At 47.7% G+C, this 25,288-nt stretch overlaps 1 protein-coding gene across 1 annotated transcript in view; it reads left to right on the top strand.

Annotated features, from left to right (window-relative positions):
* Nucleotides 1-24,671, top strand: part of lars2 (leucyl-tRNA synthetase 2, mitochondrial) — an 83,078-nt gene extending 58,407 nt beyond the window's left edge. Inside the window, exons 13-21 of the mRNA XM_065028013.1 lie at nt 6,647-6,745; nt 10,210-10,347; nt 12,230-12,333; nt 15,037-15,219; nt 15,419-15,588; nt 18,213-18,290; nt 18,364-18,475; nt 21,985-22,112; nt 24,298-24,671. Of these exons, the coding sequence (XP_064884085.1) occupies nt 6,647-6,745; nt 10,210-10,347; nt 12,230-12,333; nt 15,037-15,219; nt 15,419-15,588; nt 18,213-18,290; nt 18,364-18,475; nt 21,985-22,112; nt 24,298-24,477 (1,192 nt within the window). The 3' untranslated portion in view covers nt 24,478-24,671. The remainder of the gene's footprint in view (nt 1-6,646; nt 6,746-10,209; nt 10,348-12,229; nt 12,334-15,036; nt 15,220-15,418; nt 15,589-18,212; nt 18,291-18,363; nt 18,476-21,984; nt 22,113-24,297) is intronic.
* The last annotated feature ends 617 nt before the right edge of the window (nt 24,672-25,288 follow it).

The raw sequence follows: 25,288 nt of genomic DNA, 5'->3' as shown, positions 1-25,288 counted from the left end.
TGCTGATGGTCTTCCTGGCATGGTGATTCTGACTGGGTGCTGTAGTGTTCTTCTCTAGTGTTGCTGATGGTCTTCCTGGCATGGTGATTCTGACTGGGTCTGTAGTGTTCTTCTCTAGTGTTGCTGATGGTCTTCCTGGCATGGTGATTCTGACTGGGTGCTGTAGTGTTCTTCTCTAGTGTTGCTGATGGTCTTCCTGGCATGGTGATTCTGACTGGGTGCTGTAGTGTTCTTCTCTAGTGTTGCTGATGGTCTTCCTGGCATGGTGATTCTGACTGGGTGCTGTAGTGTTCTTCTCTAGTGTTGCTGATGGTCTTCCTGGCATGGTGATTCTGACTGGGTGCTGTACTGTTCTTCTCTAGTGTTGGTGATGGTCTTCCTGGCATGGTGATTCTGACTGGGTGCTGTAGTGTTCTTCTCTAGTGTTGCTGATGGTCTTCCTGGCATGGTGATTCTGACTGGGTCTGTAGTGTTCTTCTCTAGTGTTGCTGATGGTCTTCCTGGCATGGTGATTCTGACTGGGTGCTGTACTGTTCTTCTCTAGTGTTTCTGATGGTCTTCCTGGCATGGTGATTCTGACTGGGTGCTGTAGTGTTCTTCTCTAGTGTTGCTGATGGTCTTCCTGGCATGGTGATTCTGACTGGGTCTGTAGTGTTCTTCTCTAGTGTTGCTGATGGTCTTCCTGGCATGGTGATTCTGACTGGGTCTGTAGTGTTCTTCTCTAGTGTTGCTGATGGTCTTCCTGGCATGGTGATTCTGACTGGGTGCTTTAGTGTTCTTCTCTAGTGTTGCTGATGGTCTTCCTGGCATGGTGATTCTGACTGGGTCTGTAGTGTTCTTCTCTAGTGTTGCTGATGGTCTTCCTGGCATGGTGATTCTGACTGGGTCTGTAGTGTTCTTCTCTAGTGTTGCTGATGGTCTTCCTGGCATGGTGATTCTGACTGGGTGCTGTAGTGTTCTTCTCTAGTGTTGCTGATGGTCTTCCTGGCATGGTGATTCTGACTGGGTGCTGTAGTGTTCTTCTCTAGTGTTGCTGATGGTCTTCCTGGCATGGTGATTCTGACTGGGTCTGTAGTGTTCTTCTCTAGTGTTGCTGATGGTCTTCCTGGCATGGTGATTCTGACTGGCTGCTGTACTGTTCTTCTCTAGTGTTGCTGATGGTCTTCCTGGCATGGTGATTCTGACTGGATCTGTCGTGTTCTTCTCTAGTGTTGCTGATGGTCTTCCTGGCATGGTGATTCTGACTGGGTCTGTAGTGTTCTTCTCTAGTGTTGCTGATGGTCTTCCTGGCATGGTGATTCTGACTGGGTGCTGTAGTGTTCTTCGCTAGTGTTGCTGATGGTCTTCCTGGCATGGTGATTCTGACTGGGTGCTGTAGTGTTCTTCGCTAGTGTTGCTGATGGTCTTCCTGGCATGGTGATTCTGACTGGGTCTGTAGTGTTCTTCTCTAGTGTTGCTGATGGTCTTCCTGGCATGGTGATTCTGACTGGGTGCTGTAGTGTTCTTCTCTAGTGTTGCTGATGGTCTTCCTGGCATGGTGATTCTGACTGGGTGCTGTAGTGTTCTTCTCTAGTGTTGCTGATGGTCTTCCTGGCATGGTGATTCTGACTGGGTGCTGTAGTGTTCTTCTCTAGTGTTGCTGATGGTCTTCCTGGCATGGTGATTCTGACTGGGTGCTGTACTGTTCTTCTCTAGTGTTGGTGATGGTCTTCCTGGCATGGTGATTCTGACTGGGTGCTGTAGTGTTCTTCTCTAGTGTTGCTGATGGTCTACCTGGCATTGTGATTCTGACTGGGTCTGTAGTGTTCTTCTCTAGTGTTGCTGATGGTCTTCCTGGCGTGGTGATTCTGACTGGGTGCTGTACTGTTCTTCTCTAGTGTTTCTGATGGTCTTCCTGGCATGGTGATTCTGACTGGGTGCTGTAGTGTTCTTCTCTAGTGTTGCTGATGGTCTTCCTGGCATGGTGATTCTGACTGGGTCTGTCGTGTTCTTCTCTAGTGTTTCTGATGGTCTTCCTGGCATGGTGATTCTGACTGGGTCTGTAGTGTTCTTCTCTAGTGTTGCTGATGGTCTTCCTGGCGTGGTGATTCTGACTGGGTGCTGTACTGTTCTTCTCTAGTGTTTCTGATGGTCTTCCTGGCATGGTGATTCTGACTGGGTGCTGTAGTGTTCTTCTCTAGTGTTGCTGATGGTCTTCCTGGCATGGTGATTCTGACTGGGTCTGTCGTGTTCTTCTCTAGTGTTGCTGATGGTCTTCCTGGCATGGTGATTCTGACTGGGTCTGTAGTGTTCTTCTCTAGTGTTGCTGATGGTCTTCCTGGCATGGTGATTCTGACTGGGTGCTTTAGTGTTCTTCTCTAGTGTTGCTGATGGTCTTCCTGGCATGGTGATTCTGACTGGGTCTGTAGTGTTCTTCTCTAGTGTTGCTGATGGTCTTCCTGGCATGGTGATTCTGACTGGTTCTGTAGTGTTCTTCTCTAGTGCTGCTGATGGTCTTCCTGGCATGGTGATTCTGACTGGGTGCTGTACTGTTCTTCTCTAGTGTTGCTGATGGTCTTCCTGGCATGGTGATTCTGACTGGGTCTGTAGTGTTCTTCTCTAGTGTTGCTGATGGTCTTCCTGGCATGGTGATTCTGACTGGCTGCTGTACTGTTCTTCTCTAGTGTTGCTGATGGTCTTCCTGGCATGGTGATTCTGACTGGATCTGTCGTGTTCTTCTCTAGTGTTGCTGATGGTCTTCCTGGCATGGTGATTCTGACTGGGTCTGTAGTGTTCTTCTCTAGTGTTGCTGATGGTCTTCCTGGCATGGTGATTCTGACTGGGTGCTGTAGTGTTCTTCGCTAGTGTTGCTGATGGTCTTCCTGGCATGGTGATTCTGACTGGGTGCTGTAGTGTTCTTCGCTAGTGTTGCTGATGGTCTTCCTGGCATGGTGATTCTGACTGGGTCTGTAGTGTTCTTCTCTAGTGTTGCTGATGGTCTTCCTGGCATGGTGATTCTGACTGGGTGCTGTAGTGTTCTTCTCTAGTGTTGCTGATGGTCTTCCTGGCATGGTGATTCTGACTGGGTGCTGTAGTGTTCTTCTCTAGTGTTGCTGATGGTCTTCCTGGCATGGTGATTCTGACTGGGTGCTGTAGTGTTCTTCTCTAGTGTTGGTGATGGTCTTCCTGGCATGGTGATTCTGACTGGGTGCTGTAGTGTTCTTCTCTAGTGTTGCTGATGGTCTTCCTGGCATGGTGATTCTGACTGGGTGCTGTACTGTTCTTCTCTAGTGTTGGTGATGGTCTTCCTGACATGGTGATTCTGACTGGGTGCTGTAGTGTTCTTCTCTAGTGTTGCTGATGGTCTTCCTGGCATGGTGATTCTGACTGGGTCTGTAGTGTTCTTCTCTAGTGTTGCTGATGGTCTTCCTGGCGTGGTGATTCTGACTGGGTGCTGTACTGTTCTTCTCTAGTGTTTCTGATGGTCTTCCTGGCATGGTGATTCTGACTGGGTGCTGTAGTGTTCTTCTCTAGTGTTGCTGATGGTCTTCCTGGCATGGTGATTCTGACTGGGTCTGTCGTGTTCTTCTCTAGTGTTGCTGATGGTCTTCCTGGCATGGTGATTCTGACTGGGTCTGTAGTGTTCTTCTCTAGTGTTGCTGATGGTCTTCCTGGCATGGTGATTCTGACTGGGTGCTTTAGTGTTCTTCTCTAGTGTTGCTGATGGTCTTCCTGGCATGGTGATTCTGACTGGGTCTGTAGTGTTCTTCTCTAGTGTTGCTGATGGTCTTCCTGGCATGGTGATTCTGACTGGGTCTGTAGTGTTCTTCTCTAGTGTTGCTGATGGTCTTCCTGGCATGGTGATTCTGACTGGGTGCTGTAGTGTTCTTCTCTAGTGTTGCTGATGGTCTTCCTGGCATGGTGATTCTGACTGGGTCTGTAGTGTTCTTCTCTAGTGTTGCTGATGGTCTTCCTGGCATGGTGATTCTGACTGGCTGCTGTACTGTTCTTCTCTAGTGTTGCTGATGGTCTTCCTGGCATGGTGATTCTGACTGGATCTGTCGTGTTCTTCTCTAGTGTTGCTGATGGTCTTCCTGGCATGGTGATTCTGACTGGGTCTGTAGTGTTCTTCTCTAGTGTTGCTGATGGTCTTCCTGGCATGGTGATTCTGACTGGGTGCTGTAGTGTTCTTCTCTAGTGTTGCTGATGGTCTTCCTGGCATGGTGATTCTGACTGGGTGCTGTAGTGTTCTTCGCTAGTGTTGCTGATGGTCTTCCTGGCATGGTGATTCTGACTGGGTCTGTAGTGTTCTTCTCTAGTGTTGCTGATGGTCTTCCTGGCATGGTGATTCTGACTGGGTGCTGTAGTGTTCTTCTCTAGTGTTGCTGATGGTCTTCCTGGCATGGTGATTCTGACTGGGTGCTGTAGTGTTCTTCTCTAGTGTTGCTGATGGTCTTCCTGGCATGGTGATTCTGACTGGGTGCTGTAGTGTTCTTCTCTAGTGTTGCTGATGGTCTTCCTGGCATGGTGATTCTGACTGGGTGCTGTAGTGTTCTTCTCTAGTGTTGCTGATGGTCTTCCTGGCATGGTGATTCTGACTGGGTGCTGTACTGTTCTTCTCTAGTGTTGGTGATGGTCTTCCTGGCATGGTGATTCTGACTGGGTGCTGTAGTGTTCTTCTCTAGTGTTGCTGATGGTCTTCCTGGCATGGTGATTCTGACTGGGTCTGTAGTGTTCTTCTCTAGTGTTGCTGATGGTCTTCCTGGCGTGGTGATTCTGACTGGGTGCTGTACTGTTCTTCTCTAGTGTTTCTGATGGTCTTCCTGGCATGGTGATTCTGACTGGGTGCTGTAGTGTTCTTCTCTAGTGTTGCTGATGGTCTTCCTGGCATGGTGATTCTGACTGGGTCTGTCGTGTTCTTCTCTAGTGTTGCTGATGGTCTTCCTGGCATGGTGATTCTGACTGGGTCTGTAGTGTTCTTCTCTAGTGTTGCTGATGGTCTTCCTGGCATGGTGATTCTGACTGGGTGCTTTAGTGTTCTTCTCTAGTGTTGCTGATGGTCTTCCTGGCATGGTGATTCTGACTGGGTGCTGTACTGTTCTTCTCTAGTGTTTCTGATGGTCTTCCTGGCATGGTGATTCTGACTGGGTGCTGTAGTGTTCTTTTCTAGTGTTGCTGATGGTCTTCCTGGCATGGTGATTCTGACTGGGTTCTGTAGTGTTCTTCGCTAGTGTTGCTGATGGTCTTCCTGGCATGGTGATTCTGACTGGGTGCTGTAGTGTTCTTCGCTAGTGTTGCTGATGGTCTTCCTGGCATGGTGATTCTGACTGGGTCTGTAGTGTTCTTCTCTAGTGTTGCTGATGGTCTTCCTGGCATGGTGATTCTGACTGGGTGCTGTAGTGTTCTTCTCTAGTGTTGCTGATGGTCTTCCTGGCATGGTGATTCTGACTGGGTGCTGTAGTGTTCTTCTCTAGTGTTGCTGATGGTCTTCCTGGCATGGTGATTCTGACTGGGTGCTGTAGTGTTCTTCTCTAGTGTTGCTGATGGTCTTCCTGGCATGGTGATTCTGACTGGGTGCTGTAGTGTTCTTCTCTAGTGTTGCTGATGGTCTTCCTGGCATGGTGATTCTGACTGGGTGCTGTAGTGTTCTTCTCTAGTGTTGCTGATGGTCTTCCTGGCATGGTGATTCTGACTGGGTCTGTAGTGTTCTTCTCTAGTGTTGCTGATGGTCTTCCTGGCATGGTGATTCTGACTGGGTGCTGTAGTGTTCTTCTCTAGTGTTGCTGATGGTCTTCCTGGCATGGTGATTCTGACTGGGTGGTTCTATTCTATGGAGACTCATTAAACAGTGAGACACATTCTCAGTTCCAGAGTGCATGTTGAAAGTAGGAACAAAAAATAGTATTTTTTTTCACTCGCCTCTGCGAGTGTCCTGTTTTGCTCTCTCAGTGAGGCTGACAGATGAGCAGTGTGTACAGAGCTCTGCTTGGATTGGATGAAAAGGGCCTGGGATGGCACTTCCAGCAGACACACACACACACACACCAAGCTGGCGCACACACACACACACACACACACACACACACACACACACCCACCAAGCTGGCATGGTGCTGGCCGGTTCTGTGTCCCTCTGGCAGTGCTATTTAGTCAGGGCACAGGAGCAGGGATCTGATGGCTGTGTAGTGTAGTGGTTCCAGCCTGACTGTGGCATCTCCTACGGGACATGACCTCCACAGACAGATGGTTCCAGCTCACATTAGATACACAGGCCAGTCCTCTGGACACTTTATGCCTACAAACTAAACTAACAAAACGAAACTAACAAAAGTAATTTCACAGTAGGACAATGGGGTAGACGTTTATCATTTCTAAAATGACTGCACTCTTACCTCTTTCATGTGTCACTACGAATAAGAAACAGTGATTCAAACCAGCTAGCTACTGTAGCTGCATGACAAAATATCCACTAAGACTTGAGCTGTGTCATATTCAATCATTATACTGTGTTTGACATTTGGAGTCGTATCTCCCTCCAGCGGTATCTCCTTCCTGCAGAAATGAGGTTGAAGCGCTAACTGTTACATTTGATGCAGTGTTTAAATGCACTTTAAATAAAGTTTGTTCTGATTCTATTTGACCTCTCTCTCCTGTTGTGTCCTATCAGGTGTAAAGGGCCGGCCAGAAGGGAGACCGACACCATGGACACGTTTGTGGACTCATCCTGGTACTATTTCAGATACACTGACCCCCACAACCAAGACAGGTGAGATACACTGACCCCCACAACCAAGACAGGTGACCTGGGATTTTCTCTTCCTCTGTCTGTAGTATCGCTCTCTGTTTGTTTTATCTATCTTCCTATCCCCCCAAAATATAATCTCTACTTTTAAATCAGTCAGTACCAGTTCCTACAACATGAAAGAGGGATAGAGAGCGGGAGAGGGAGTGTTGTAGGACATGGTACTGACTGATTTAATAAAAGATTAGAGATTTATATTTTTTAGGACTGTTCCAAAAAGTCACCTTAAGATAATCTACTCTCCACGAGTGAACGTTACAACTGTTTTGTAGACAACGAGAATCTAGACAAATATTACAAATGTAATATGCATTGTCCATTTAATCACTGACAAATGTTTTTTCCACTCACACATCAGCACGCCCTTTTACACTTCCTCTCAAACAGTCAATTTCATACACACGCAAACACGCACTCATACCGTTAACTTGTATTCCCTGCTGATGGAGATGATAAACTCCTGGCCGTTAGCTGCTGGGGCGGTGGCGATATCCAGAGCGTTAACAAAAGAGATTCATTTCCCAAAGGCCGGACTTGTCTTTCCTTCACTGACCTTGCTGGGTAAATCCATTTCAATTCAATCACATTTTGACAGCACCCCTTTTGATTCGAACAAAACCTTACATACATATTTGCCCATTTGTAGAAGAGATCAGAAAGTGACACTTTGGACCTGAATGCCCAAACAGTTGAGATAAAGGTGCTCAAAGTTGACTCATTGTTGTATACGGCACAATACCAGGAGACATCCAAGTACTCATCACTGGAAAGATAAACAGTTGAGATTGATATCATTTTAAAGCTTACAAACAGGGTTGTCAAACTATTTTATAATTTATGGAATTCTTTTTTAAATGTTTTATTATTATAATTTTTTTGATATTCACATATTTTGTATCTTAGACCCTGTTTGACATCATCTGAAGTTTTTGTGTTGTGCCCGCCATCGGTTGAGACACAACATGCTCTTGAATACAGGATGGGTGTCATGTTTTGGTTGATAAATGTACTAAAATGGGCGGTCATCTTTGTGGTAGTAAGTCATATTTAAAAAATGTAAATTAAATTACATTTCAATGGTGTACCAGCTAAATTGCAGTGGTCTGAAGAAATTGGTCCATTCTATGAATTGTATTTCTATGATTGAAATGAAATCCACCATTTATAAGTATTATTATAGTACTATTCAAGAGTATTTTGTGGTCAACCGATGGCTGACACAGCACAAAAACCTCAGATGATGTGAAATATGCTCTGAGCTACAATGTACAGTGCCTTTGGAAAGTATTCAGACCTCTTGACTTTTTCCACATTTTGTTACGTTACAGCCTTATTCTAAAATTTATGAAATAAATAAAAAATCCTCATCAATCTACGAACAATACCACATAATGACAAAGCAAAAACAGGTGTTTAGAAATGTTTGCAAATGTATAAGAAAATCAAAAACGGATGCCTTATTTACATAAGAATTCAGGCCCTTCGCTATGAGATTTGAAATTGAGCTCAGGTGCATCCTGTTTCCATTGATCATCCTTGAGATGTTTCTGCATCTTGATTGGAATCCACCTGTCGTAAATTCAATTAATTGGACATGATTTGGAAAGGCACACACCTGTCTATGTAAGATCCCACAGTTGACAGTGAATGTCAGAGCAAAAACCAAGCCATGAGGTCGAAGGAATTGTCCGTAGAGCTCCGAGACAGGATTTTGTGGAGGCACAGATCTGGGAAGGGTACCAAAAGATTTTTGCAGCATTGAAGGTCCCCAAGAACTCAGTGGCCTCCATCATTCTTAAATGGAAGAAGTTTGGAACCACCAAGACTCATCCTAGAGCTGGCCACCTGGCCAAACTGAGCAATCAGGGGAGAGGGGCCTTGGTCAGGGAGGTGTCCAAGAACCCGCTGGTCACTCTGACAGAGCTCCAGAGTTCCTCTGTGGAGATGGGAGAACCTTCCAGAAAGACAACCATTTCTGCAGCACCACCAATCAGGCCTTTATGGTAGAGTGGCCAGACAGAAGCCAGTCCTCAGTAAAAGGTACATGAAAGCACATGACTCTTAGACCATGAAAAACAATATTCTCTGGTCTGATGAAACTAAGATTGAACTCTTTGGCCTGAATGGAAAGGGTAGTGTGGAGTGCGATTGAGATTGAGATTTGCGTCATCTGTGGATCTGTAGTTGGTGGTATGAGAAGTGGAGTGGGTCTTTGGTTTCCAGGATGATGGTGTTGATGTGAGCCATGACCAGCCTTTCAAAGCACTTCATGGCTACTGACGTGAGAGCTACGGGGCGGTAATCATTTAGGCAGGTTACCTTCACTTTCTTGGGCACAGGGACTATGGTGGTCTGCTTGAAACAAATCAAAATGGATGCTGTCAAAAATGGATTGAATTCAAATGGATTTACCCTGCTGTAAAGCTGCTTTAAGAGGGTGCTGGCCTCTCCCTCTTTTATTTCTTAGCTGGGCAGATTATGCCAGAACTGAAAAAGCAATTAAACTGTTTGCACATCCTGTTGGCTTGCTGTGGCCTGGGCTGAGGTTTTGGTTGGGTGGGGGCCACCAAGAGGTTAGTGTGTTTGTGTGTGTGTGCGCGGGTGTGCATGTGCACGTGTTTTTGGCCTGACACCAGGATACAGGGAGGGTAGGTCATTTTCTGCCCAGTGAGTCTAATTCGCTTAGCCAGTTCAATTATCCTGAGACATCATCCACTGGCGGAGAGGACTGTGTGTACTGTGTAAGGTGACACACACACACACACACTCTCACACACACACACACACACACACACACACACACACACACACACAGAGTGATATAGCATTACCTAAGTAGCATTAGGAGTTTTGAGCCAAGGTACAGTGTTTTCCTATCCGGCCAATCTAACATCTTCCATCCTCTTCCTCATTGTTGTCTGGTGACTTTGTCAGATCTACAACCAGACAATTCCTATCTGAAGGATCTATCTGAGAGGGAGGGTTACCTCACCTCTCCTCTCTGAGCTCTATTTACTCATCATCAGGATATACATTTATGTTTGCGCGTGTGTGTGTGTGTGTGTGTGTGTGTGTGTGTGTGTGTGTGTGTGCCTTCAGGAGGATGCCCCTCGTCTGACTTGTGGGATAGATGTTATTATAGTAGCTACCTGTGCTAGCCTGCATAAAGCCCAGTCTGCCCCCTAGAGGATATATCTACACATAATATCAAAGACCTTACACATGATGTAGTTGTATTTACTATAACAGCTTCTATAGTTGAGCTACTTGTTATATTGGTTAATCCCTTCCCATGATTATTATTCTCTCACTATACTGTTAAAAAAAAAGTTTAAAAAATAACACAGACAGAAAACACCAAATATAAAATGGAGTGATAACAGTTTATTTCACTCAAACTAACTTGTGCCCCCCTTTCTCCACCCCAGACCTTTTGAGCGCTCCCTGGCAGACCACTGGCTTCCTGTGGACGTGTACATTGGGGGGAAGGAGCATGCTGTTATGCACCTGTACTATGCACGCTTCCTCAGTCACTTCTGTAGGGATCAGGGGCTAGTGGGACACAGGTATAGCAACTATTGTTCACTAGTTGATATCAATAGAACCATTGTGCCAAAAGGTTGAACCCACTTAGGGGTGAATCCTAACTTCCAATGAAACTGAATTTTCACTTAGTCTCCCATTGACATCAAGTGAAAATGTCCACTTACAGTGCCTTGCGAAAGTATTCGGCCCCCTTGAACTTTGCGACCTTTTGCCACATTTCAGGCTTCAAACATAAAGATATAAAACTGTATTTTTTTGTGAAGAATCAACAACAAGTGGGACACAATCATGAAGTGGAACGACATTTATTGGATATTTCAAACTTTTTTAACAAATCAAAAACTTAAAAATTGGGCGTGCAAAATTATTCAGCCCCCTTAAGTTAATACTTTGTAGCGCCACCTTTTGCTGCGATTACAGCTGTAAGTCGCTTGGGGTATGTCTCTATCAGTTTTGCACATCGAGAGACTGAAATATTTTCCCATTCCTCCTTGCAAAACAGCTCGAGCTCAGTGAGGTTGGATGGAGAGCATTTGTGAACAGCAGTTTTCAGTTCTTTCCACAGATTCTCGATTGGATTCAGGTCTGGACTTTGACTTGGCCATTCTAACACCTGGATATGTTTATTTTTGAACCATTCCATTGTAGATTTTGCTTTATGTTTTGGATCATTGTCTTGTTGGAAGACAAATCTCCGTCCCAGTCTCAGGTCTTTTCCAGACTCCATCAGGTTCTTCCAGAATGGTCCTGTATTTGGCTCCATCCATCTTCCCATCAATTTTAACCATCTTCCCTGTCCCTGCTAAAGAAAAGCAGGCCCAAACCATGATGCTGCCACCACCATGTTTGACAGTGGGGATGGTGTGTTCAGGGTGATGGGCTGTGTTGCTTTTACGCCAAACATAACGTTTTGCATTGTTGCCAAAAAGTTCAATTTTGGTTTCATCTGACCAGAGCACCTTCTTCCACATGTTTGGTGTGTCTCCCAGGTGGCTTGTGGCAAATTTTAAACAACACTTTTTATGGATATCTTTAAGAAATGGCTTTCTTCTTGCCACTCTTCCATAAAGGCCAGATTTGTGCAATATACGACTGATTGTTGTCCTATGGACAGAGTCTCCCACCTCAGCTGTAGATCTCTGCAGTTCATCCAGAGTGATCATGGGCCTCTTGGCTGCATCTCTGATCAGTCTTCTCCTTGTATGAGCTGAAAGTTTAGAGGGACGGCCAGGTCTTGGTGGTCTGATACTCCTTCCATTTCAATATTATCGCTTGCACAGTGCTCCTTGGGATGTTTAAAGCTTGGGAAATCTTTTTGTATCCAAATCCGGCTTTAAACTTCTTCACAACAGTATCTCGGACCTGCCTGGTGTGTTCCTTGTTCTTCATGATGCTCTCTGCGCTTTTAACGGACCTCTGACACTATCACAGTGCAGGTGCATTTATACGGAGACTTGATTACACACAGGTGGATTGTATTTATCATCATTAGTAATTTAGGTCAACATTGGATCATTCAGAGATCCTCACTGAACTTCTGGAGAGAGTTTCCTGCACTGAAAGTAAAGGGGCTGAATAATTTTGCACGCCCAATTTTTCAGTTTGTGATTTGTTAAAAAAGTTTGAAATATTCAATAAATGTCGTTCCACTTCATGATTGTGTCCCACTTGTTGTTGATTCTTCACAAAAAATACAGTTTTATATCTTTATGTTTGAAGCCTGAAATGTGGCAAAAGGTCGCAAAGTTCAAGGGGGCCGAATACTTTCGCAAGGCACTGTAAAAGTAAGTGGAAGCTAACTGAAGAAGGCACCATTGCCAAAACGTCTTTGTAACGTTTGTATAATTATCCCCTGCAGAAATAACATGTAAAAAATGTAAGCTCTTTGAATGTCCACTCCAGGGAGCCTTTCAAGAAGCTGCTGGTGCAGGGCCTCATCAAGGGCCAGACGTTTAGAGCTGCAGACAGCGGACAGTACCTGAAGAGAGATGATATCGACTTCACAGGTGGGCACAACAGGGTGGGGACTTTACACGCCTGCATTCACAGGTTAGAGTTAGTAGACATCCCTCACAGATGGATTCCTGAGGTTGCTCAGAACTTTTTTCTGGTCAGGTCCTAGAAGAAGGAATGGAGGAGCACTGTCTTAACCCTTAGCCTACAATTTCTGCGTCCCCGCGGAAATCAAATTAACATAATCAAAAAATACCCATGAAAACATCTGTAGTGTCCAAACAAACTACAAACTATTATGACCATTCTACGATGAGACTCTCACGAACACAGTGGTGTTCTCCGTTTTGCTCTAGGACGACCACAAGCCTCATCTGAAGTCTTGTAGTTCTGTCTATAGCGTCCGAACGGTTTGGGCTACACACTAATGTGTGTGTGTGTGTGTGTGGAAAGCTAACGACTCTGTGGAAAGCTGAGACAGACTTGTCTGAAGGTCCCCTGTACCAGTTTAAAACATGTATGGAAGTACAGTATATGGAGATGGTTTAGTTCCTAAAATAAGGGGATACAGTGCCGTCGGAAAGTATTCAGATCTTATTCTAAAATTGATTAAATAAATTAAAATCCTCAGCAATCTACACACAATACCGCATAATGACAAACTGAAAACTGTTTTTTTTTTAAAGACGTTAGCAAATGTATTAGAAATAAAAAAACAGGAACCTTATTTATGTCAGTATTCAGACCCTTCACTATGAGACTCGAAATTGAGCTCAGGTGCATCCTGTTTCCATTGATCATCCTTGATGTTTCTATAACTTGATTGAAGTCCACCTGTGGTAGATTCTATTGATTGGACATGATTTGGAAAGGTACACACACCTGTTCATGTAAGTTCCCACTGTTGACCGTGCATGTCAGAGCAAAAACCAAGCCATGAGGTTGAAGGAATTGTCTGTAGAGCTCCGAGACAGGATTGTGTCGAGGCACAGATCTGGGGAAGGGTACCAAAAACTCCCCAAGACCACAGTGGCCTCATCATTCTTAAATAGAAGAAGTTTGGAATCACCAAGACTATTCCTAGAGCTGGCCGCCCGGCCAAACTGAGCAATCAGTGGAGAAGGGCCTTGGTCAGGGAGGTGACCAAGAACCCTCTGGACACTCTGACAGAGCTCTAGAGTTCCTCTGTGGTGATGGGAGGACCCTCCAGAAGGACAACCGTCTCTGCAGCACTCCACCAATCAGGTATTTATGGTAGAGTGGCCAGACGGAAGCCACTCCTCAGTAAAAGGCACAACCCCCCCGCTTGGAGTTTGCCAAAAGGCACCTAAATAACTCTGACCATGAGAAACAAGATTCTCTGGTCTGATGAAACCAAGATTGAACTCTTTGACCTGAATGCCAAGCGTCACGTCTGGAGGAAACCTGGCACCATCCCTACGGTGAAGCATGGTGGTGGCGGTATCATGCTGTGGGGATGTTTTTCAGAGGCAGAGACTAGGAGACTAGTCAGGATAAAGGAAAAGCTGAACGGAGCCAAGTACAGAGAGATCCTTGATGAAAACCTTCTCCAGAGTGCTCGGGACCTCAGACTGTGACGAAGGTTCACCTTCAAACAGGACAACGACCCAAGGCACGCAGCCAAGACAACATAGGAGTAGCTTCGGGGCAATGGCCTTGAATGGCCGGACTTGAACCCGATCTAACTTCTCTGGAGTGACCTGAAAATAGCTGTGCAGCAACGCTCCCCATCCAACCTGACAGCTTGAGAGCATCTGCAGAGAAGAATTGAAGAAACTCCCTAAATACAGGTGTGCCATGCTTATGGTGTCATACCCAAGAAGACTCAAGGCTGTAATTGCTGCCAAAGGTACTTTAACAAATTCCTGATTAAAGGGGTATGAATAATATTCATATAATGATGTTTTATTTCTAAAAGCATTATGAGGTATTGTGTGTAGATTGATGAGGGGGAAAAAACAATTTAATCAATTTTAGAATAAGGCTGAAACCTAACTAAATGTGGAAAAGGTCAAGGGATCTGAATACTTTCTGAAGGCCCTGTAAATACCTGATCTTTCTTGTATCTCAGATATTGGACAGACAAAACAGAACAAACTTCCTTTTTGTTTTTTTACTCTCTTGTTCCATGTAGTGACTCATTCACTGCATTTCTATTGGCTAATAGCAGTAATGCATTAAACAAATAAAGTATTTGTTTGATACCTTCTTAAAATTCTAAATCAAATGGCTAAATGATCCTTGGTATCTTAAAACACTTCCCCCACCCCCCTGGGATTAGATGGGGCTTAGACTCTAGACTAGAGGGTTAAAAGCCAGATCTTTATATCAGAATTTTTGTGTGGCTTTTTTTATGGCTTTTCTCCTCTTCCCGTTGCTTGGCAACTGGGTAAACACGGACACTGGCTCCGTTCATAGAGGTGAGGCTTTATATCACTCTCTGAGGGCTTCCACACTGGACACACACACAAAGGAGTTCTAGCTCTGAGTAAACAGACTGATCAAGGAATTGACTGAAAGATAGTTCTGTCTGTTTCTATCTGTCTGTTTCTCAGGAGGCTTTAAAAAAATCTATTTATCTTCTACTGTCAACATTTGCTGCAGGCAAATCTGAAATGGCACCCTATATTGTGCACTACAAAAGTAGTAATACAGTGCCATTTCAGACAACGGACAGTTCGCTGTAGATATATAGAGGTGTCCAGTGCTAACCATTGCCTTGTCCCCTGTGTCAGGTGAGGAGCCGGTGCAGGTGGGAAGTAAGGCCGGGCTGCAGGTGACGTGGGAGAAGATGTCCAAGTCGAAACACAACGGCCTGGACCCTCAGGAGGTGGTGCAGCAGTATGGCATCGACACTGTCCGCCTTTACATCCTCTACGCTGCTCCCCCTGAACAGGACATCCTCTGGGACGTCAAGAGTGAGTTACACGCACCCTGTGATCCCCTTCCCCTCTAACCTAACCAACAATAGACTGTGTGGCATTTATTTTGCAGTCAAATTACTGTATGTTGTGGGGGAGTTTAATTAAACTGTTTTTAATGGTCCAGTACGGATGTTTATAATGTGTTTTGGCAGTCTTGTCTGTGGTGTAAAGTGTATTTGTGTTGTCCCCTCAGCGGACGCTCTGCCCGGGGTACTGCGATGGCAGTCCCGTCTGTGGGGTCTGGTGACCAAGCTGAGGAGGGCTCGGCAGGATGGGGACGTCCCCAACCCCTCGTTGCTGAAGAGGAAGGAGCAGGCAGACGCCAGGAAAATCTGGGAGAACAAGAACTTTGCCGTTGAACAGGTAGACATGTCCACGCTACATATCAACACTCTTAGAATGTTACTGAACATTCCTAAACACAGAGAAGTCATGTTTTCATTATTCTATTGTTTGTGTTGTACTACCCACTTTTACCAGTAGGTGTCACTAACTGCAGTCGCTGTAGATGACTGAAACTGCCTTATCATGCTCAGACCTTATACCTGAATATGTAAATGCATTGAATATTTGTATCATCCTGGTCTTCTTACGTGTTGAAATGGGTATTTGTCATACCAGTATTAGTCTCTCTTATATTCCCGCTGCAGACCTTGTCATCAAATGTTCAATTAGTGCTGCAGGATTCATTTTTTAGATTTGACCTTTATTTGTGGTGTGTGAACATGACACTGGAGGCCTCTCGGGTGGAGAAGTGGTCTACGGTCCTGCATCACAGTGCTAGCTGTGCTGCTAAAGATCCTGGTTAGAGTCCAGGCTCTGTCGCAGCCGGCCGCGACTGTGAGAGCCATAAGGCAGCACACAATTGGCCCAGCGTCGTCCGGGTTAGTGGAGTGTTTGGCCGGCAGGGATGTTCTTGTCCCATCGCGCTCTAGCGCCTCCTGTGTCGGACAGGGCGCAGTGCACACTGACACGGTCGCCAGGTGTACGGTGACCAGACTGTAACAACCAATTAGATACCACGAAATTGGGGAGGAAAAGTTTATTTTTATAAAATAATATATAAATAAGAAAAGATGATGACGCTGTGTTAACTATAGCACCTTATCGTATTCCATGAGGTTACATCCATACTATACATTTTAGCCTCAGCGCTGCATAACAGGAGAAGCTGCTGTTGTCATGTCATCCTGGGATCTATATGGTAACCTGAGACCACTCTCAGGTCTGGCAGCCCAGAGTAGCCTAGCGGGTGTGAGGAGCAGAGAATGGAAATGGATTTGATATCCAATAGTGACGCTTTCACACTTTTATAAATAGCCGCCTTCTGTTCCGACTCCCTCAGTGTGGCCGGTGGGGTTTGATTCTCTTCTCGCCCTTCAAAGTCTGTACTGTTAAAGGGCCCTGTGTGCGTGTGTATGGCCCGGTCCACCCTAAGCCCCCCCAAAGCCACGGCCATCCTTTGATCCACCCTCTGTCTTTGACCTTCTCCCAAAGGCCCGTGCCAAAGGGGTTCTCTTTCCCAGAAGACTTAACTGTGGAATGTTCACATGTAGCCTTCTTGTTTTTAAACAGTGTGAGCCAACCAGTTATCAGAACCATGTATAGTGATTATCCTCTGGTCCTATTGTTGTTTTCCATTCATCACCATGAACCATCACAGACAGCTGGGAGGTTCTCCCTGATACTATCCCTTACCACAGGGAAACATTGTTTTAGAGAGAGAGACACACAGAGCAAGAGAGAGACACACACACACACACACACACACACACACACACACACACACACACACAGTGAGCGAGAGAGAGACACACACACAGAGAGCAAGAGAGACACACACACACAGAGCAAGAGACACACACACACAGAGCAAGAGAGAGAGAGACACACACACACACAGAGCAAGATAGACACACACACACACAGAGCAAGAGAGACACACACACACACTGAGAGAGCAAGAGAGACACACACACACACACACACAGAGAGAGCAAGAGAGACACACACACACATACACAGAGAGAGCAAGAGAGACACACACACACACACACACAGAGAGAGCAAGAGAGACACACACACACATACACAGAGAGAGCAAGAGAGACACACACACACAGAGAGAGCAAGAGAGACACACACACACAGAGTGAGAAAGAGAGACACACACACACAGAGTGAGAAAGAGAGACACACACACACAGAGTGAGAAAGAGAGACACACACACACAGAGAGAGAGACACACACACACAGAGACACACACACACACACACACACACACACACACAGTGAGCGAGAGAGAGACACACACACAGAGAGCAAGAGAGACACACACACACACACACACAGAGCAAGAGACACACACACACACACAGAGCAAGAGAGAGAGAGACACACACACACACACACAGAGCAAGATAGACACACACACACACACAGAGCAAGAGAGACACACACACACACAGAGAGAGCAAGAGAGACACACACACACACACAGAGAGAGCAAGAGAGACACACACACACACACACAGAGAGCAAGAGAGACACACACACACACACAGAGAGAGCAAGAGAGACACACACACACAGAGAGAGCAAGAGAGACACACACACACAGAGTGAGAAAGAGACACACACACACACAGAGTGAGAAAGAGAGACACACACACACAGAGACACACACACACACAGAGCGAGACACACACACACAGAGAGAGAGCGAGACACACACACACAGAGCGAAAGAGACACACACACACACACACACACACAGAGAGCGAGAGAGAGAGACCCACACAGAGAGAGAGAGAGAGAGACACACAGAGAGAGAGACACACACACACACACACAGAGAGCGAGAGAGAGAGACCCACACAGAGAGAGAGAGAGAGAGACACACAGAGAGAGAGACACACACACACACACACAGAGACAGTATGGCTGGATATGATGCCACTGTGACCAACCTGTCTTGTGTTTCCAGGTCACAGGTCACTTCACAGAAGACTTCCTCCTGAATGCAGCCATCTCTCGACTCATGGGACTCACCAACACACTCTCTGTGAGTAGGCACTGTGTGCGTGTGTGTGCGTGTGTGCGATCTGACCTCTGACATCTTTCTCTGTCACTCTCAGAACGTGTCATCTCGCGTGCTGCAGCACAGTGTGGAGTTTGAGGAGGCTCTCGCCACGCTGTGTGTGATGACCGCTCCCATGGCTCCACACCTAGCCTCTGAACTCTGGGCAGGTGGGCCACACACACACACATTGTGGGAATGAATGAATAAATAAATAATGGACAATAATATGTTTTCATCAAAAGATGAATGATGTGTCACATGATGTGGTGTCACATGATGTGTTGTCATGTGAGTTTTGCTATGATAATCCCATTTCAGACAGGGAAAAGGAATAGTCTGCTACACTCCTAGTGAGACAGAGACTGACTGGAGAGGAGATGAGAGGACCGTCTGGAATGATGATGTGGGTTTGGAAAGAATCCAACAGGAAGTTACCTCAGGGTGTCATGTTGATGGGGCCTCTTATCTAACACGCAAAATGCTCTGCAACGCCCTGGTGATGTCATCACAGTCCATTGAGATCATTTGTTTGTGTGTGGTATACCCATGTGAATACTTCAAGAATCTGAGTTGATGAACCAAAATAGGCATGAAAAGCTATGCAATGTCAAGGTCTAGGAGTTCAGTACACAGTCATTTCACAGGAATCTCCTCCAGAATGTGATTGTGACTAAATATCCCCTGACCCAAACTGAGAATCCCCAGCCCTATCACATAAACAATGTAGCTGATGCTGAGTCAGGACAAAGGTTGACCCATGTGATCTGATGGTATAAAAATAGCCAGAAGAGGAAGTGTGCCCCCGCACTGTCCAGTAGAACATCCCCCTATTGTCAAATACACAGAAACAATTCCTCTCTTGAGGGACTGGACATAGGGGCTGTGGGGGCTGGGAGTAGGACTGGTAATCTGGGGCTAGGGGACTGGGGGCTGGGAGTAGGAGCTTGGGGGCTGGGAGTAGGACTGGTAATCTGGGGCTAGGGGACTGGGGGCTGGGAGTAGGACTGGTAATCTGGGGCTAGGGGACTGGGGCTGGGAGTAGGAGCTTGGGGGCTGGGAGTAGGATCTTGGGGGTTGGGAGTAGGACTGGTAATCTGGGGCTAGGGGACTGGGGGCTGGGAGTAGGAGCTTGGGGCTGGGAGTAGGAGCTTGGGGGCTGGGAGTAGGACTGGTAATCTGGGGCTAGGAGCTTGAGGGCTGGGAGTAGGGGAGTTTGAGGGCTGGGAGTAGGAGCTTGGGGGCTGGGAGTAGGAGCTTGGGGGCTGGGAGTAGGACTGGTCATCTGGGGCTAGGGGGCTGGGAGTAGGAGCTTGGGGGCTGGGGGGCTGGGAGTAGGAGCTTGGGGGCTGGGAGTAGGACTGGTAATCTGGGGCTAGGGACTGGGGGACTGGGGGCTGGGAGTAGGAGCTTGGGGGCTGGGAGTAGGAGCTTGGGGCTGGGAGTAGGAGCTTGGGGGCTGGGAGTAGGAGCTTGGGGGCTGGGAGTAGGACTGTTAATCTGGGGCTAGGGGACTGGGGGCTGGGAGTAGGAGCTTGGGGCTGGGAGTAGGAGCTTGGGGGCTGGGAGTAGGACTGTTAATCTGGGGCTAGGAGACTAAGGGCTGGGAGTAGGAGCTTGGGGGCTGGGAGTAGGAGCTTGGGGGCTGGGAGTAGGAGCTTGGGGGCTGGGAGTAGGACTGGTAATCTGGGGCTAGGGGACTGGGGGCTGGGAGTAGGAGCTTGGGGGCTGGGAGTAGGAGTTTGGGGGCTGGGAGTAGGACTGGTAATCTGGGGCTAGGAGCTTGGGGGCTGGGAGTAGGTGTTTGAGGGCTGGGAGTAGAACTTGGGGGCTGGGAGTAGGACTGGTAATCTGGGGCTAGGGGACTGGGGGCTGGGAGTAGGAGCTTGGGGGCTGGGAGTAGGAGCTTGGGTGCTGGGAGTAGGAGCTTGGGGGCTGGGAGTAGGACTGGTAATCTGGGGCTAGGGGACTGGGGGCTGGGAGTAGGAGCTTGGGGGCTGGGAGTAGGAGCTTGGGGGCTGGGAGTAGGACTGGTAATCTGGGGCTAGGGGACTGGGGGCTGGGAGTAGGAGCTTGGGGGCTGGGAGTAGGAGCTTGGGGGCTGGGAGTAGGACTGGTAATCTGGGGCTAGGAGCTTGGGGGCTGGGAGTAGGAGCTTGGGGGCTGGGGGCTGGGAGTAGGAGCTTGGGGGCTGGGAGTAGGACTGGTAATCTGGGGCTAGGGGACTGGGGGCTGGGAGTAGGAGCTTGGGGGCTGGGAGGAGCTTGGGGCTGGGAGGGAGCTTGGGGGCTGGGAGTAGGACTGTTAATCTGGGGCTAGGGGACTGGGGGCTGGGAGTAGGAGCTTGGGGGCTGGGAGTAGGAGCTTGGGGGCTGGGAGTAGGACTGGTAATCTGGGGCTAGGAGACTGGGGGCTGGGAGTAGGAGCTTGGGGGCTGGGAGTAGGAGCTTGGGGGCTGGGAGTAGGACTGGTAATCTGGGGCTAGGGGACTGGGGGCTGGGAGTAGGAGCTTGGGGCTGGGAGTAGGAGCTAGGGGGCTGGGAGTATGAGCTAGGGGCTGGGAGTAGGAGCTAGGGGGCTGGGAGTAGGAGCTAGGGGGCTGGGAGTAGGAGCTTGGGGGCTGGGAGTAGGATCTTGGGGGCTGGGAGTAGGATCTTGGGGGCTGGGAGTAGGAGCTAGGGGCTGGGACTAGGGGCTGGGAGTAGGAGCTAGGGGACTGGGAGGAGTGGGGGCTGGGACTGGGAGTAGGGGCTAGGGCACTGGGAGGAGTGGGGGCTGGGACTGGGAGTATGGGCTAGGGGCTGGGAGGAGTGGGGGACTGGGAGTAGGGGCAAGGGGGCTGGGAGGAGTGGGGGCTGGGACTGGGAGTAGGGGCAAGGGGACTGGGAGGAGTGGGGGCTGGGACTGGGAGGAGTGGGGGGCTGGGACTGGGAGTATGGGCTAGGGGGCTGAGAGGAGTGGGGGACTGGGAGTAGGGGCAAGGGGGCTGGGAGGAGTGGGGGCTGGGACTGGGAGGAGTGGGGACTGGGAGTAGGGACAAGGGGGCTGGGACTGGGAGTAGGGGCAAGGGGGCTCGGAGGAGTGGGGGCGGGGACTGGGAGTAGGGGTTAGGGGGCTGGGAGGAGTGGGGTGCGGGGACTGGGAGTAAGGGCTAGGGGGCTGGGAGGAGGGGCATTGAGGAGTGAGGCTTTTTGGGAAAAGGCAGGAAAAGGCAACATCCTCTAGCTGATAGCCACAGTCAGGGAATCTGAGGGATGAACATGGAAAAGATAAACTATGTGTGTGTGGTTCTCGCTTGCTCGCTTTCACTCTCTTTATCTCTCCCTCATAGACAGAAAGGACGAGAGTAAGTTAATATCCTTCAGCCCCCTGTGGGTCCCCCCCACATTAGCATAAGGAGGCGGTGGGTGGGCAAACCGAAGGACTGTTGTTAATCCTCGATCTGTAGGGAGCTCTTGAAAGCTTTCCTGTAATGCTCCATAGAGTTTTCAAAAGTATGAATGTCCCCTATTACTTGAGGCATGACCATAGAGCTCACAGTGGTGAGATGGTCAGTCAGTGAAGTTTTGTAGTGGCTGACGCTTGGATCGTCTAGGCTGGGTGTCTGTAAAGTACTATAAAAATCAAATGTGATTGGTTGATTGCTAGTTTGTGACTTGTTGTCTTCACCTCCAATCAGGGCTGAGCCAGGTGAGGAACCCCCTGAGCCCTCTCCTCTCCCGCGGAGGAGACGTGCTGCAGCAGCCGTGGCCCACCCCAGACCCTCTGTACCTGGAGACCCCTGATACCCTGGAGCTGGTTGTACGGGTGAGGCTGTCAAATACACACACTACCACCCGGTACTCAAGGGAAAGGGGCATACCTAGTCAGTTGTACAACTGAATGCCTTCAACTGAAATGTGTCTTCTGCATTTAACCCAACCCCTCTGAATCAGAGGAGTGCAGGGGGCTGCCTTAATCGACATCCATGTCTTCAGCGCCCGGGGAACAGTGGGTTAGCTGCCTTGCTCAGGGACAGAACGACAGATTTTTACCTTGCACCTTAGAGACTTCTGCCCTATGTACATAGTCATTGAACACTGGTCACTTTTAATAATGTGTATTGTTCTGAAATCGTATTGCTCCGAAATCATTTATTTGGATCGCTGAGAAATAAAGCTAATTGATGACTTACTTTATAGGTACATACTATATTCTCAACATAGCTCATCTATATAACTACTGCTGCACAGACCTTCCTACTTATACACTGTATACTGTTCATACTGTCTATTCACACCATGTGTTTATATTCCCAAACTATGACATGCTCCTTTCTTCTTGTTGGGGGGGATTATTTGTGTTAGTGTTGTACTGTTAGAAACTTACTGCACTGCTGGAGCTAGAAACACAAGCATTTCCCTGCACCTGCTTTAACATCTGCTGGTCTGTGTACGCAACAAATAAACATTGATTTGATTTGACACACACACACACACACACACACACACCTCTCTCACACGCTCAATCCCCTTTCACTCTCACACATGCCCATACATATGCCAAGGCACACACCCCTACAGAAAATGATAGACTGAAAGAAAATAACACTCCCACACACTCACAGGCATACTCTTGTGTAAATACTCAAAATTGCACTCGCACTCCCTTGAACCAAAACAGCCATAGCCCCATTCATGTGCTCACTGTCTGTAATTTACACAGAGCCTATGATCATATGGCTTGAGAGGGAAAGTGTGTGTGCGCGTGCAGCCCAGGATGCCTAGGAAATCAGCAGGCAGTGCGGCTGTGGTGTGCGGGGTCACAGAGTCAGCTGCTCAAAGATCGAAGTCTCTGAGAGAGCCCTGCTGGGGGGAATCAGAGTACACACACACACACACACACACACACACACACACATCTCTAAACATTAACTCAGATAATGGATAATAGCCAGCTAAAGACTGTGCTCATCTAAAGTAGATGTTTTCCTCCTCTCATGGCCTGTCCCATGAGGGAGCTGTAATCCTTTCAAACACACATTAAGGACACACAACCGTTTACCGTTCCACGGTACACAATCATCCCCCACACACAGGCACAGTAACACACACAAACAGACACACAAACATATACTATTTCTCCAATTGACCCTTTGGCACCTGTATGATGATGATGCTGGTGTTGGTTGGGATCTGGTCTGAGGCCTTGATGTGTGTTTCCCCAGCCTAGCGGCACTAACCTCAATCTTACTGGGAATCTGACCATCTGAGGCCTTGATGTGTGTTTCCCCAGCCTAGCTGCACTAACCTCAATCTCACTGGGACTCTAATGACAGACGGAGGCCTTGATGTGTGTTTCCCCAGCCTAGCAGCGCTAACCTCAATCTCACTGGGACTCTGACAGACTGAGGCCTGGGTTCGGCCCACAGTGCAGGCCAATACACACACGTTCTCTCACTCACTCACTCACTCACTCACACACACACACACACAGAAGTGCACACATGCACTGATTAATTATGAGCTTATCTTAACACACAAATATACAGATACCATATACACACACTCATAATTGGGAGAAAGCTTAGACTTGACCCAAACAGACACACACGCTGATACACAAACATACAAAGACTGGAAATAAGGAATAAAGGTTCCTCCTACTCAGCTGTAGAGGATCTGACTGCCCAGACCATTTTCACCACAAGTTGTCTGTTTTTAGACAGCTCATGTTACACACACAGTTTACTGAAAGGAGAGGAGGAAAGGCATATGCATGTTCTATAGTCCCTGATGTAATTATATCACTTTCGATGCAGCCACAGCCTCCACTAAGAGTTGGCTCAGTCAGTGTACATTATTTAATATGTCTGGACCAAAGTTTGCTCTCACTCAATGTTAACTAGCGATGTGGAGTATTCTATGGGAGGAGGTCACAGTATTCAGGTTTGTGCTCTTAACCTATTTGGGGTTTTCTCTCCTCCTTTTCATCTCTCCCTTTCACCTCTCAGGTCAACAACAAGGTTTGCGGGACGGTGTTGGTGCCTCGACAGGTGGCCCAGGATACAGAGCAGGTACGGGCGCTGGTTCTGGGGAGCGAGCTGGGACAGCGTCTCCTAGGAGACCGGACCATCAAGAAGGCCATTCTGTCCCCTAGGACCGCCCTCATCAACTTCCTCATAGAGGAGTGACCACTCAATCCTGGATGCTGATTGGTGGACTGTCATGTCAATCAGAAGACCGCAGCCACTCACAGACTTGAAGGTGGGGACATCATGTGAACGGAGGGATGAAAGACAATTTTCAAATAAATAAAAACAATTACTAGTATGAACAGACATTTTTGTAAAAATAAATAAAATAAAAAAACATCTGATGAGTGAAATGGGACATCCATCTGTCAGTTGTGATACCAGGAGTCATACACTGAGACTGGAAGTGTTTTTAGACTGGATGACGTGTATCACTTTCTCCTTGTCACCATGCTGACACCAGACCCTACTCCAGTGCAGAGAGTTGTTTTTGGTTCTGAAGTCACCATGTTAACATACGGTCATGCATGGTTACCAGGTGATATGGCTCCAGTGTGTCTCTAACATCTGTCCCCAGCTATTCAACAGGTGAGTGAGGGTTAAGCCACATAGAGTCCACTGATAAATACTGATATTGTGATGTGATTAGGTCCCACTCATGTTGGCATCTCCATCAGTGGCTTCCAGTTTGAACAGAAGTGCTGAGGGACATTCCAGAACAAGGACCTCTGGCCTCAGTGGGAACACAATCACGTTCCATTCAGAGCACTAATTCAGAACTCCATGTATGTTGTTGAGACACTGCAGCAGGGACAGGGACATATAAGACAGGGCTCAGGACAGGGTGAGTCAGCCAGACCAGAGAACAGACTGAAAGGTGTTGATTCCAGTCTGTAACTGTCGGAACCAGAACATAGAGGAATTTGACTGGCGTCTGGAATCACAGCTGATGACATCGTCAGTCAGACCA

This window comes from Oncorhynchus nerka, linkage group LG14 (assembly GCF_034236695.1).
Source record: "Oncorhynchus nerka isolate Pitt River linkage group LG14, Oner_Uvic_2.0, whole genome shotgun sequence".
In the NCBI taxonomy this organism is placed as follows: domain Eukaryota; kingdom Metazoa; phylum Chordata; class Actinopteri; order Salmoniformes; family Salmonidae; genus Oncorhynchus; species Oncorhynchus nerka.
Note: the sequence above shows the minus strand (reverse complement) of the source record. Positions and strands in the feature narration are given on the sequence as shown.